General features: G+C 45.6%; 3 protein-coding genes across 10 annotated transcripts in view; 2 read left to right on the top strand and 1 right to left on the bottom strand.

Moving 5' to 3' along the window:
* LOC133167936 (fibroblast growth factor 14-like) overlaps positions 1–4862 on the bottom strand; it is a 30619-nt gene extending 25757 nt beyond the window's left edge. The window contains exon 1 of the mRNA XM_061299094.1: positions 4203–4862. Coding sequence (XP_061155078.1) covers positions 4203–4845 — 643 coding nt within the window. The 5' untranslated portion in view covers positions 4846–4862. The remainder of the gene's footprint in view (positions 1–4202) is intronic.
* A 985-nt stretch (positions 4863–5847) lies between these two features.
* Positions 5848–11539, top strand: cdadc1 (cytidine and dCMP deaminase domain containing 1). Of its 4 annotated transcripts, XM_061299071.1 has the most exons (14): positions 5848–5956; positions 6430–6607; positions 7531–7561; positions 7658–7785; positions 7848–7945; positions 8004–8181; positions 8247–8526; positions 8611–8817; positions 8888–9012; positions 9265–9314; positions 9888–10057; positions 10124–10313; positions 10420–10459; positions 10530–11539. In XM_061299071.1, exons 4-14 carry the CDS (start codon positions 7692–7694, stop codon positions 10622–10624), a joined length of 1527 nt encoding a protein of 508 aa, XP_061155055.1. In that variant the 5' UTR covers positions 5848–5956; positions 6430–6607; positions 7531–7561; positions 7658–7691; the 3' UTR covers positions 10625–11539. The 4 variants fall into 4 exon arrangements, with proteins under 4 accessions (XP_061155055.1, XP_061155065.1, XP_061155037.1 ...); XM_061299081.1 differs by lacking the exon at positions 7531–7561; XM_061299053.1 differs by having other exon boundaries at positions 5849–5956; positions 7531–7785.
* A 491-nt stretch (positions 11540–12030) lies between these two features.
* Positions 12031–13095, top strand: part of ube2t (ubiquitin-conjugating enzyme E2T (putative)) — a 33113-nt gene continuing 32048 nt past the window's right edge. For all 5 annotated transcript variants that reach the window (XR_009711051.1, XR_009711045.1, XM_061269421.1 and 2 more), the window contains exons 1-4: positions 12031–12150; positions 12392–12501; positions 12795–12864; positions 12924–13029. Coding sequence is in view for 3 of the 5 variants with exons in the window: in XM_061269421.1 (XP_061125405.1) it covers positions 12393–12501; positions 12795–12864; positions 12924–13029 (285 nt within the window). In the remaining 2 variants the exon portion in view is untranslated. The remainder of the gene's footprint in view (positions 12151–12391; positions 12502–12794; positions 12865–12923; positions 13030–13095) is intronic.

The following is a 13095-nucleotide window of genomic DNA, read 5'->3' as shown; positions in this document are numbered from 1 at the left end:
TCCTACCTAAGTCCGTAAACGTAAAATTACTTCAGAAAAAAGATCATCTTTGGGAACAACCGGATGTTATTCTGCCGGTCAGTATCACTAGCATACTCAATAGCAAAGAAATGTTTCGGATTTGTGTAGGGTACATTGTGACAGCAAACAAGCAGGTGATCGAGCAAGCGTCTGATACCAGAGCATTGTGTTCGTATGGAGCGTGGTTGAAGTGAACAGCAGAGAAGAAAGCGCATTTGTAATGGCGGCCTCCGTATCATATCCGGATAAAAAAAAATAATAATTTACTCATGTATAATGCACACCCCAGATTTTAGGACAATAAATTAGTTAAATTTTGCGCATTATACATGAAAAAAAACGGTACTCTCCAGACATAATGCACACAAATATTAACACAAACTTTTCGGACATTTTGGAAGGTGTAAGCTTTCACTAACGATCGAATCAATCATCAAGCAAGAGAGATTTGTCTCGTAGCGATCCCGTGTTCATCTTTTACCCGGCGGGAAAAAAACAATCCCTTACCTGGCCCCGTTTGATTTAAAGCAGCCCGTATGCGCCTCTCTGCAACTTTGAGGATAAACTCAAAGTCCATGGCTGCCGCAAACACCGACTGAGCGCAACAGACTTTGCATTTGTCCCTCTTAAGGCCTCACACAAACACGCCGTGATGTCATACAGGGTTGTCATCGGGCATAAGGTGAACAAAGGACAAGTTCAAGTTGTGAGTGACACCCTGGACAAAGCAAACCCCCTCCCTTCCCCCCCCCCCCCCCCCCCCACACCTTGACGCCATCTTAAGCATTGTCAACACTTTTGTCTCGGCAAGTTGACACTGCAGAATATTTTATAATACTAAGTAATAATCCAATGGGGCAAAAAGCTCCCCGTGGTGGTGAGGCATTGACAGAGATTTAAACGGAGAAGATGGAGGATGTGAAAGTGGCGGCAAGTTTCCCAGCTTCTTATCACCACGTCAGTGAAAACACCTCCTTGTGGAGACTTTGATGGCTGGCTCGCCGCCCTGGGGAACATAACACTCAGCACTCTCTCCTGCTCTGACACAAACCTGTCACACACACGTAAGATGATAGCATCCACTCCTTCTCGTAGACTGCACTCGCCAAATCCCCAAGGTGAATTCTGTCTTTAAAATTCTGTCTTTGCCTAAGGTGCAATTAGGCGAGAAAAAACAGGAGCCGTGCCGAAGAACCTCTGGAGTTCATTATCAACTCAGAGATGCGCTTATGGTGGTCTACTTACGTATATGAGATGACCTCGACCGTGTGTGTGTGTGTGTAGGATGTGCAGAGCAAGTACAACACAGCAAAGTCATGCTGCCACTCATGTGTCAACTCATCACCGCAGCAGCCTGAGCAAAGTTAGCAAAGCCGCAGGAAATGTTTGCAATCCAATCGGATATTTGTCAGCATGCAAAGCAAACACGGAGGGAGGGGGGGGGGGATCTTTTTGCTTGCGAGAGCCAAAGCTGGCACCAAGCCCGTTGCTAAATGCGTGGGCGTTTGAATAAAATATGAAAACGCGTCGCCTTGATGGCGACTCTCCATAGAAGGCAAGGCAGCATGTGCACAGATACCACCGCGGGCTATAAAAGGGCTCATCTTCAATTTAGGTCCCACCACGTGGGATGCACTTAGATGGTACCTTTCACAATGGTACCATTGCTGGTTGGCCAGAATGATGGTGCCAGGTCATGATGGGCAAATGAAGCTTCATGAACCCGTTGTTGTGTTTATTTTGACCTCTAGAAGGCCCACCGTTTCTTAAAAGCCTCACTTTAAACCAGTGCTTCTCAAATAGTGGGGCGCGCCCCCCTTGGGGGGCGCCGTGCTATACCTGGGGGGGCGCGTGTGACCCTGGGGAACAGGCTTTTTTTTTGGCAGTACTAGAATAAAGTGTAATTGCGCATCTTCCCAGCAGGGGGCAGTGGCGCTCTCATTGTTACTTCTGTGACGTTTGCAACATTTAACGACTTACAAGACAAGTTAGGATAGTCACGGTGGGGAGGGGGGGCGCGAATAGTTTTTTTTCTTGCTAGGGGGGGGCGTAACAGAAAATAATTGAGAAGCACTGCTTTAAACCAACATTGCCATCTAGAGGAGCCAAAGAATCCAACTGGTTCATGAAGCTTCATTTCCCCATCACTACCAACCCCCCGTGCAAGCATGTGGAGAAGAATCGAACTCCACATAGGAAGGATTGAAACATCCTGAAAAGTGTGAGGCTCATCGCTATGATTGTTTTCATTGTTTTATGTTTGATGTTATTTATGTAGAGCACTTTAATTCAACTGTGGCAGTGCTCTCGGAATGAAGTGAAGTCAGTACGAGATGCTTTATGTTCTATTTTGATTGACGCATAGCACTTTGTTTTAATTGTCTTGTGTTTTTTTTTAAAGTGCTCTATCAATAAAGTTGAAGTCAGCTGAGGTGAACATCTTAAAGTTGAAGGCTTCGATTTAAGCTGAGACTGCAGGCGGAGCAACGCACTGAATGAATTTCCGAATACGATAACACGATGACCGAGGCAGCAGTCGCACATCGGTGACAAAATGACCGGGAGTTGAAAATGAAAGACCAAAAAGGAAGAAAGAAAGCGAGACAGCAGTGTCGTTTTTTTCACCCTCTCATCTCGCCTCCCTGCCAACAATGACTGAACAAATAGCAGTTGCCATCCTAGCATTCTAAAGATGGGACTTTTGAATCATACTTTTCAACGATACCGTATTTTCCGGACTATAAGGCGCACCGGACTATAAAGCGCACCATGAATGCATCATGTCAGATTTTGAATCCAAATCAAATCATTCTCCATTTTATCTTTTTTATTTCAACTTCAGATGCAACAAATGACTTTATAATCACAAAATAATGATCCATAGTCTTTTTGATTCATGATTCATAGTCTTCAGCAGGCCACTTATGCTTGATTTCATGACACAATGCTTCGGGCCAGTTTAAATTTAGTCCATATATAAGGCGCACTGGACTATAAGGCGCACTGTCGGCTTTTGAGAAGATTTGAGGTTTTTAGGTGCGCCTTATAGTCCGGAAAATACGGTACTTTTAAAATCATCAACCTGCCAAGATGATTGACTTGTGTTATACTTGCTTTTAATTTCTGGCTTTGCACACAGCTATGTAACTTATTTGCCAAGTTCAGACAGCATTGCTTTTTCTTTTATATATGAAACATTCTGAAGTAATGCTGTAACTTAACACAGTTGTGAAATAAGTGTATCCTCCATACAGTAAATATGGATTTTCAGTTGCATAAATTGGATTTGCATAATTTAAGTATATGTTATTCGTTTAGTTAAACTGTTACTGAGGATTACTGAGAACATATACAGGACTGTCTCAGAAAATTTGAATATTGTGATAAAGTTTTCTGCAATGCAATTAAAAAACAAACAAAAATGTCATACATTCTGGATTCATGACAAATCAACTGAAATATTGCAAGCCTTTTATTAATTTCATTTTTTGTTTTTTAATTGCATTGCAGAAAATAAAGAACTTTATTACAATATTCTAATTTTCTGAGACAGTCCTGGCCCAAGCACTATACTACTTTCTTGCATGCTACACCACTGCCAATCACGTCTCTGTCCTGCCATCACAACCAACTATTTCTTCTCTGCTGCACGCCTACTTCAAATGTCACCAACTTTAAGGTGAATCTAATCACCACTGGGCTGCACCCAACCCAAGCAGCATCTATCTTAAATCAGCACAAAGGAAGCAGAATTGCTGCATGGCCGGAAGAAGAGAAAGTTGACAGCAACAGTGTTCGATTTTGTCAAGTCAGCATGCTTGAGCCTCCTGACAAGCTCTGATGAGCGCAGCAGCATCGGCACTGTGTCTCCCGGGGGGCGGGGCGGGGAGATGGAGTCGCACACGAGCACAAACACATTCAAACTGACAGTGAGCTTGGAAATAAAGCTGCTCCGCTTATAGACACAGGTGAGTGCATAAGACTTGCTTTTCTGCAACATCACAGCCACACGCACTTTTTGTGCACCCACTGCCACTATATTAGGTTATCCCCCCCCCCCCCCCCCGTCCACACACACACACACCGTCCTCCCTCCTTTGTACTTGCTGCACAACTGCAGAGAAAACAGCAGCAGCAGCAGGAGTCGGGCACGCAACGCAAAGTCTCACATTCCAACTCACCAGTTGGGTTCTTGTTTTTCTTGAGGCTCCTGCCACAAAGACACTGCAGCATATGCGATCCTTTGCTGAAAATCTTGTTCCAAATAAACCGCATGGATTTGGCCGACAAGGGGGAGGAGTAGGAAGGAGAACAGGAGGTGGGAGACGAGAGGCGCACCGGATGCGGCAGCCTAAATTTCTGCCACCGCATGGGGGCCGACCCGCCCCCCTGTTTGCATGCCAGCGGAAAGGGCCAGCTGTTGGGCTCAGTTTGCTTGGCTCCGCCAATCTGCACCATAGAAAGGAGGAGAAGAAGCAAGCCCGGGCCGTCGCCCGGTTTCTCGCCCGCTTCAACGTACGTCTCCTTGCCGTCCTTCCTGCGCGCTTGGAAGAGAACGAGCTCCGCTTCGGGCTGCTGCTGGTGGAGCCTAGCAGCCGAGGAGGATGGGGAGGAGGCGGCGAAGGAGGTGGAGGAGCGGTCGCGGCTGCTCCTCCTGCTGCCGCGCTCCCGCCGCGGCGTTAAGAGCCTCCGAGCGCTCCTCTTCAAATGGCGTCGTCGTGTGCCGCGTGGCGCGGGGAGAGGAGCCGACAGGCATGTGGCGGCGCTAGTGGGAAGTCGGTGGTACGCGGCAGCTGTCGGCTTCTGCACAAAAAGACATTGCATATTAGTGACGGAGGGATGCCAGGGCTCCGTGCGTCCGGGGGCGGGGGCGCGTGGAGGAGAGAGGGTGGGCGGGATGCGGATCCCGGGTGTCCGTCAGCAAGTCGGTGGCATCTTTGTATCAGTAGAGCAGGCAACAACTGCAGCAGGGAGGTGCTTGCCAAAGGCATGCATGCACACGCACGCACGCGCGCGACCACACACGCTGGATGCACAATCCTCCCTCCAGCACCACTGGTTCTTCTCTTTCACGGAGAGGAATCACTGCAGGGAATCTCTGCACTGTCCCACTGCGCTGAAGCCCCCCTGGCTGCTGCCCCCCACCCCAACTCCACGGAAAAATCCTTGTGAATATTTGATCCGACCTCCGGGCTCCACTTCTCAATAATCCATCAAGTCCCGAAGCGCAGAGGTTTGCCGCCTGCTCTCTCTCTCTCTTTCCTCTTCCTGGGAGCTCGTGGGCGCCCTCAGCTGAGACAACCGGAGGAGATGTGCACCGAGATGCCAACCAGTCAAGGGATGGAAGCGAGCAAACACTTCATGATATCCGGTGCGCAACCTTCATAATAAAAGATTGGACGCGCAAACAGGGTTGCTGAGCGATTGTGACGTGAATATATTCTTAGTCTCTCGTCCGAGCAACAATTCGAACCAGGTAAGGTTATACTTGACATCATTGGGTTAATAACTGGGTAAATGACTGCTCACTTACGCCCTCCCAAACGAGTTGTCCAGGACTATAAACTTGGAAAGCAACCGAGATCGCGAGCACTTGACTTGGATTTGGCCAGTCTGGCGTTCGTATGAAAAACGCCTTTGCCCTCTTTTCATCTGCCAAACAATTTGATGCCGAGGTACAACATACATTTGATCCTCATTCACAATGACGCTATACCAAAGTCGACTTTTGCAAATAAGCTGTCGTATTTTGACCAAAACAGAAGACGACACCTAGTGGACAAAAGAGGGATTTTTTTCTTCACAACTCCACTTTTTCTTTTGCAGGACCTGGAGGAATTTTGCTTCCGATTTTGTATCAGCCATCTCACTCAGGTGACTCAGACGCCAACCTTCAAGGGTTCATCATCAGAGCAAGCTATGCTGGTGCCTTCAGGTACTAGTTCTCTCCGTTTAGTATGCTTTAAAAAATGCTGGATGAGCCAACGGCACAGCACCTGAGACGTCTTCAGGACTTTTGTATTAACTGCAGTCTGCAAACGGAACTTCTGTTTTGCTTCGGGGGTTCGGCTATGTTTTTTAAATTTCGGCCCAGAACACAAGAATACTGGAGTGGAATTTGAAATGCTATTTCTCTGTAGCAAAATAAAGATGCATGTTATGAGCTTGCTTTAAATCTCTAGTGTGCAAAATGATACTATCCTGGCTTGTCTTCTAATAATTCACGTGGTGAGAAAACTAATGACCCTAATTTGAATCAAAATCATACCTTATGGTAACATATGTTACTTATAAGTATGTAAAGGATTTTAAAATGCACAAACGCAGTGTATTTCTATTTGATTTGGCAGTTATAGCTAAGCATTCGCAAAAAGATACGACAGGGGTCCATTTTTTTTTGTGTGACAGCCGGTCACACGTTGGCGTGATGACGTCACTCCTTATTTGCGGAAGCAACCCGATCAACAAACGCATCCTGTTGAGCAAACGCAGGAGGAGCAAAGACATTACGCCGTGCTTAACACCACGTACGGAAAGCATTCAGGAAGGACCCTCGCTCGTCTTGCTTCGACCGATGCACACGCCGGTAAGCCCACCGTACGTTCGTCCGCTATTTACCACTTTAAGCTAGCAAAGGCTCCGACTGTCTTTTGCTAAGACTTAGCCAACAGGGTTGTCAAAGTCATTTTCTCGCGTTCCGCATTGTAGTCGTAGCTTCTTTCGGAGGGCCATTATGACTGTCAACCCCCCCAAAAATTATATACAGTAAATGCTACAAAACAAACTGACCAATACCGTTTTTTTCCATGTATAATGCGCCCCCATGTATAATACGCACCCTAAAAATGGCATGTTGATGCTGGAAAAAAGCTTGTACCCATGTATAATACGCACCCAAATTTTGACTCCTACTTAAGTCCGTAAACGTAAAATTATTTCAGAAAAAAGATCACCTTGGGAACAACCGGATGTTATTCTGCTGGTCAGTATCACTGCGCATGCGCTAGCAAACTTAATCGCGAAGAAATGTTTCGGATTTGTGTAGGGTACATTGTGACGGCAAACGAGCAGGTGATCGAGCAAGCGTCTGATACGAGAGCATTGTGTTCGTAGGGAGCGTGTTTGAAGTGAACAGCGGGGAAGAAAGCGCATCTGTAATGGCGGCCTCCGTATGATATCCGGATAAAAAAATAAAAATAAATTGTACCCATGTATAATGCGCACCCCAGATTTTAGGACAATAAATGAGTTAAATTTTGCGCATGATATATGGAAAAAAACGGTAACTCGTTTTCAAATCAGACGAGTAAAAACTGGTATAGATATGATTAAAAGTGAAGAGAATTTGCAATTCTAGTAATGACACACGAATTGGATGCACAATTTGCCTTCGCGGGCCACATCAAATGATGCGGCGGGCCGTATCTGGCGCCCGGGCCTTGACTTTGACACCTGTGGACTAAAGACAAAAGTTGACAGTTACTCTGTTGTATGGATGAAACTTGACAGCTCACCATCTCTTCAACGGTCCACGAACACGGTATCGCGACCCCTTCCGTAAACCGTTGAGGTCGAAAGACCCGAGTGGGGACGTCTGAGGTGCCCGTGCGAAGGCCCTATTTCTTGGTCGCGATAGGTACGCTGGGCGACTTCTTCGGCACGCTGATTGGATGGAAGAAAGCTGCAGAGAGAGTCGAGCCGAATCGGGCCAGGCCTTGCCTCTCACAAGAGACTCCAGCAGCCAGACCATCAGCGTCGTGCAAGGTTTGGCCAGTTTGCCGAAGAAATCCAGCAGCTGCGTGAATACGTTTGTTTTTGTGGTGCAGGTCATGGACCCAGGTTGTCAAAGATCAACCTGTTCAGCTTGTTGAGTTTGTGGTTGGAGCTGTTCCCTCAGGAGCAACCAGAGGAGGACAACTGTCAGGTTGGTGTCAAGATAGCAGTTGCTCGTTTCAGTATTCATCAGACTTGCTATATTCTAGATCCGCAGGGTGGGCCTCGTGGTGGTCCGGGACAGTAAGGTGGTCGGGCTCCACTATAGTGGACATGAGCTCCACGCAGGCCAGGCAGCCATCATCCAACATGCCGCCCGCCTGGCCGAGTGTCAGCTGTATTTCTCTCGGCGACCGTGTGCCACCTGCTTGAAGATGATCATCAATGGTGTGCCAATTCGCTTTCTTCAGGGTATTGAATGGTGACGTCAATGCAGTGAATTGTGTTTGCAGCTGGAGTGAGTGAGATCTCCTTCTGGCCCGGAGACCCCGAGGTAAGCATGCTGAGACGGGGATCCCCCGCTCCTGCCGGCCCCATCCCCGAAGAGGCCGCGCTGGACGCCGTGGCGACAGAGAAGCTCAAGTCCAACAGCCGCTCGCACATCTGCTTGCTGCTGCAACCTCTGGCAACTGGCATGGTGCACTTTGTGGGCGAGACATCCAGAGAGTGTGATTTCATGGGAACGCTGACTGACGATGACCCCGGCTTGAACACCGAGGAAATCTTCCGCAGGTTTTCGAACGTGACTCGCTGCAGTTGAGTACGGATTAAAAGAGACCGCCCAGACTGAAAAGAACTATTTTGCCTTCTCTGTAGTGAACAGGAGAAACACTTTGAGGATTTCTCCAAACGCTTCCTGATCGAAGACTCCCGTCACCATCGAGAGATTCTGAACCAAATGCATCTGGAGAACTTCTGCGCGGAGCCTTACTTTTCCAACCTCAGAGACAACATGAGGGAGGTGGTGCATGTTCTGGCTGCTGTGGTGGCTGGTGTTCCACGACGACACTATGGATTTCACCGGTTCGAAGCGCCCACCCTGCTGTTTTATTCACCAATGTCTTTCTTTTAAATCGCGATGTCTTCTCCGCAGCCGGGAACCCGCGGTCCCGAATGCACTACTCGCCAGCTCATCGCCGCCCCCTCAGCATGAGGGAGTTTCCCAGGAAGTGGCCCGTCATTGCATCATCCAAGCCAGACTACTTGCTTACAGAACAGGTCTGCTCAGAGTCGCTGCAGATTAGCTTTTGAGCGCTGTCAACATCAATTAATTAATCAATCAATCAATTATGTGTTTGGTGGGAATAGTTCGAGAAATTTCTTTTTCTTTCTGTCTTTGTCTCACACTCACACTCATACATTTAATTTTCACACCGACAATTCAACTTTGCATAATCGGACCCCATTCAACATTGTTTTAAGCAGTCAAGGCATCAGAGTTTGCACCCTCTAACCATCTTATCATTTCAGAGGATCCGAAAGTGGGCGTCGGCGCCGTTATCTGGGCCAGCAGACAGTCGGTAAGTTCATTGTCTATTTTATTAACCTCGGTTGGACTTGATGATATACCGTTTTTTCCCATGTATAATGCGCCCCCATGTATAATACGCACCCTAAAAATGGCATGTTGATGCTGGAAAAAAGCCTGTACCCATGTATAATACGCACCCAAATTTTGACTCCTACTTAAGTCCGTAAACGTTATTTCAGAAAAAAGATCATCTTTGGGAACAACAATGTTATTCTGCCGGTCAGTATCACTGCGCATGCGCTAGCAAACTTGATAGCAAAGAAATGTTTCGGATTTGTGTAGGGTAGGTACATTGTGACAGCAAACGAGCAGGTGATCGAGCAAGCGTCTGATACGAGAGCATTGTGTTCGTATGGAGCGTGTTTGAAGTGAACAGCGGAGAAGAAAGCGCATCTGTAATGGCCGCCTCCGTATCATATCCGGATTTAAAAAAAGAAAAATTTCTTTTTCCCCAGATTTTAGGACAATAAATTAGTTAGATTTTGCGCATTATACATGGAAAAAACGGTAATTAGCATCTTTAGAGGGGGCAAAAAAAAAAACGGTCACTCTCTTGTCCCAGGGTGGCCTTGACAGACCCGGCCGTCTGTCCCTGGTGGGTTGCGGCTACAACGCTTACCCCGCGGGGTCGCAGTATGCGGAGTACCCGCTCATGGATGACAAACAGGAAGACCGAAAGCGGCGCAAGTACCGTTACATCATCCACGCCGAGCAGAATGCCCTCACCTTCAGGTACGGACCACGCGGTGGTCACCTTGCGCCGCTCGGCAGCAATTTGATGCCTCTGATGTTTTCTAGGACCCGCGATATCAACCCAGGAGAAGCCGCCATGCTGTTTGTGACCAAATGTCCATGTGACGAGTGCGTCCCTCTGATTCGAGGTGCCGGCATCACGCACATTTACACCACCGACCAGGACCGCGACAGGAACAAACGAGACATTTCCTACCTCCGATTCAGCAACTTGAAGGGAATCCAAAAGTTCATAGTGAGCAAACCGATTTGAGCGTTCCCTTGTTTTTTTGGAAGAATTTGATGTGCTCCAGGTTGACATCATGAAATGCGGAAACTAAGCGACATGTCTGTTTCCACAGTGGCAAAGGGACCCAAAAGTGTCACCCGTCACCATCATCAGTAAGCTCCATTTCGGAAAGATCTGCACTTGATCTGCTTCGTGTCCTAACAACCTTGTCTTTGCTTCCAGACGGTCACAAGCGCAGCAGGGAAGGGGCGGAAGAGATGCACAACATTAAAAAGCTTTGTCCGAGTAGATCGAACGACTTGCCCTTCGTCAGCTGAGGGTCCACCCCAGAACATAGGAACTGAATCTTCCGAAGATTTGCAAATACCGTATTCCGTTTTGTCGGCATAGACACGAAACTGACCACATCGTTAAGAAGCAGCGTTCAGTGCAATGATTTTTTTAAGATAACCCGAATGTTTGTTGTGATTACTATGTAAGTGGTTAATTATTTAACGCTTGTGGAACACATGGTACCAATTTGGGGTTTCTTATTGTTTTGTATTTTTAAAAAGCAACTACAGTGATACCTCTACTTACGAACTTAATTGCTTCCGCGGTCGGGTTTGTAAGGAGAAGCAACAATTTTCATAGGAATCAATGTGAAAGCAAATAATGCGTGACGAACTATCCCAAAACCTTTTTGCCCTATTCTTCCATGTAAAACCTCCCGAAAAACTAAATAACACTTTTATTCAAGCATTTTCAAACCTTTATGACAAAAACTAAATGCCACTTTATGTCTTGACCTCCTAACTTTGCTAAGGGCAAACATTGTTGGTGAGTTTTCCAACTGTGAGTGGTCATTGAAAGCACCTGGCAAAGAACACGAGTGAGAACTTAAAAAAATGAAAAGGACCCTCGCTTCTTAAGATAAAAATAGACCAACACAAAAGTTTTTATTTTTATTATTTTATTATTTTATCCTTTTATTATTTTATTTTATTATTATATTATTATATTTTATTATTATTATTTATGTTGAAAACCAGCTAAAATAAAAGAAAATATAATATATAAACCAAAGTGGGGGCTTTCTAGAAGGTTAAAATCGTTGATCATATTTACAGTACAACAACTTGTATTTTGTCCCTAAACTTTATAGATGAGAAGAGGCAGAGTTCTATGTGAAGTGATGGATGGGTTTGTCTTCAAAAATCGACATGTATGAATAAAGAATTTACCCAGTACAATTATTGTATTTAGCATATTTTCATAATTCTTTTCAATATTTAGAGAGGTCGATCCACTTCCTGCAGATTTTTATTTGTCCAGTGAACCCTGTGCGAGGTCAAGGTGAAACTTATTGCTAAGCTGTGACTTTGAGAGACCCAAGAAAGAGTTAGGGACAGACAAAAGAAGATGACAAGAGAAAAAGAGGGGGGGGGGTTATAGGTCAAGGACCAAGTTGCGTTGATGTGAATGCGCCATTTGTTGAGGTTTTAGTGACAGTCCACAGCAACGTAGATTATGCTAATAAAAATTGTTCTTCCAAAGGGAGATTTCCAAAATAGTGGCAAAAGGGGGGGACAAATGATAACAGACTGTTTTGTTCAGTTGAGAAGAAGGGGTAAGACTTCGATAACTTGATTTGAAAACCCGAATCCTTTTTTTTTTTAAACGACGGTGAAGACGACTTTGACCAGAAGATGGCGCTGGTGTTCATCCACTTGGCAACCGTTCCCCCCAATTAGAAAGCGAAGAAGTACCACGCTGACGACATTTTTTGTGGGAAATACAAACAGAGCAGAATTGTCCTCGTCATACGATCGTCAAAAAAGACAAAGAAAAGGGAGAGATCAAAGTAATAATTTATTGTCGCATCGAGTTTTATTCCCAATCTCGTTATTTGTGACGGGATAACATTAGCGTGACTTCGGTTACGTCATTAGCAAGCAGCGCTTCGCTAGCTAAAGTTTGCAACCTGTCAGAAGCTCCGTATAAATTTGTGGAAGAAAATTTGTCATACACATAATGTACATTTAGAGCCTTGACATACACAAGATATACATTTTATGTCAATTGAGATTCAATTTGTTTAACAGAATGCAGAGAGCCTCCCGTTTGAAGAGAGAACTTGACATGTTGACCAAAGAGCCACCTCCCGGGATCACATGCTGGCAGACTGAAGAACGCATTGACGACTTGCAAGCACGTAAGTCACAATTTGGAAAGAATCCACTTGTTTTAAAAATAGAAAGTCCATCAGTCACGTTTTTTTGAACAGCTGACGACTGGCAAGAGACTGAACAACAAATTGGGGTCATCATTAATATAATAGCACACTTCAAAATAAATGATACATCATAGTGTGTGTGGTATGTTTTTGGGAGAATTACTGACATTATTATTGTGATATCTTATTGTGAATTAAAATCACCCATATATGAAAGAAGCATTTGCATCCCTCAAGTTTAAAATGCTTTTCCCCTCTGCTGTGGTTTACAGAGATAGTAGGTGGCTCCGGAACTCCGTATGAAGGTGGAGTCTTTACCTTGGAAATCAAAATCCCAGAGAGGTAACGAAGGACATTTCAACTGCTTGCCATTGTTGTTGACAACTTTATTTCTTTTGTAGATACCCATTTGAGCCCCCCAAAATGCGATTCTTGACTCCCATCTACCACCCAAACATTGACACCGCAGGACGGATCTGTTATGACGCTCTCAAACTCCCGCCAAAGGTTGGAACAAATTGGTGTTTTATTCATTCACTTTCTTCCTGGTTATGTGGATTTGAATACGTCTTA

The sequence above is a fragment of the Syngnathus typhle genome, linkage group LG2, assembly GCF_033458585.1.
Source record: "Syngnathus typhle isolate RoL2023-S1 ecotype Sweden linkage group LG2, RoL_Styp_1.0, whole genome shotgun sequence".
In the NCBI taxonomy this organism is placed as follows: domain Eukaryota; kingdom Metazoa; phylum Chordata; class Actinopteri; order Syngnathiformes; family Syngnathidae; genus Syngnathus; species Syngnathus typhle.
The sequence above is the reverse complement of the archived record's forward strand: the minus strand, read 5'-3'. Positions and strand labels throughout refer to the sequence as shown.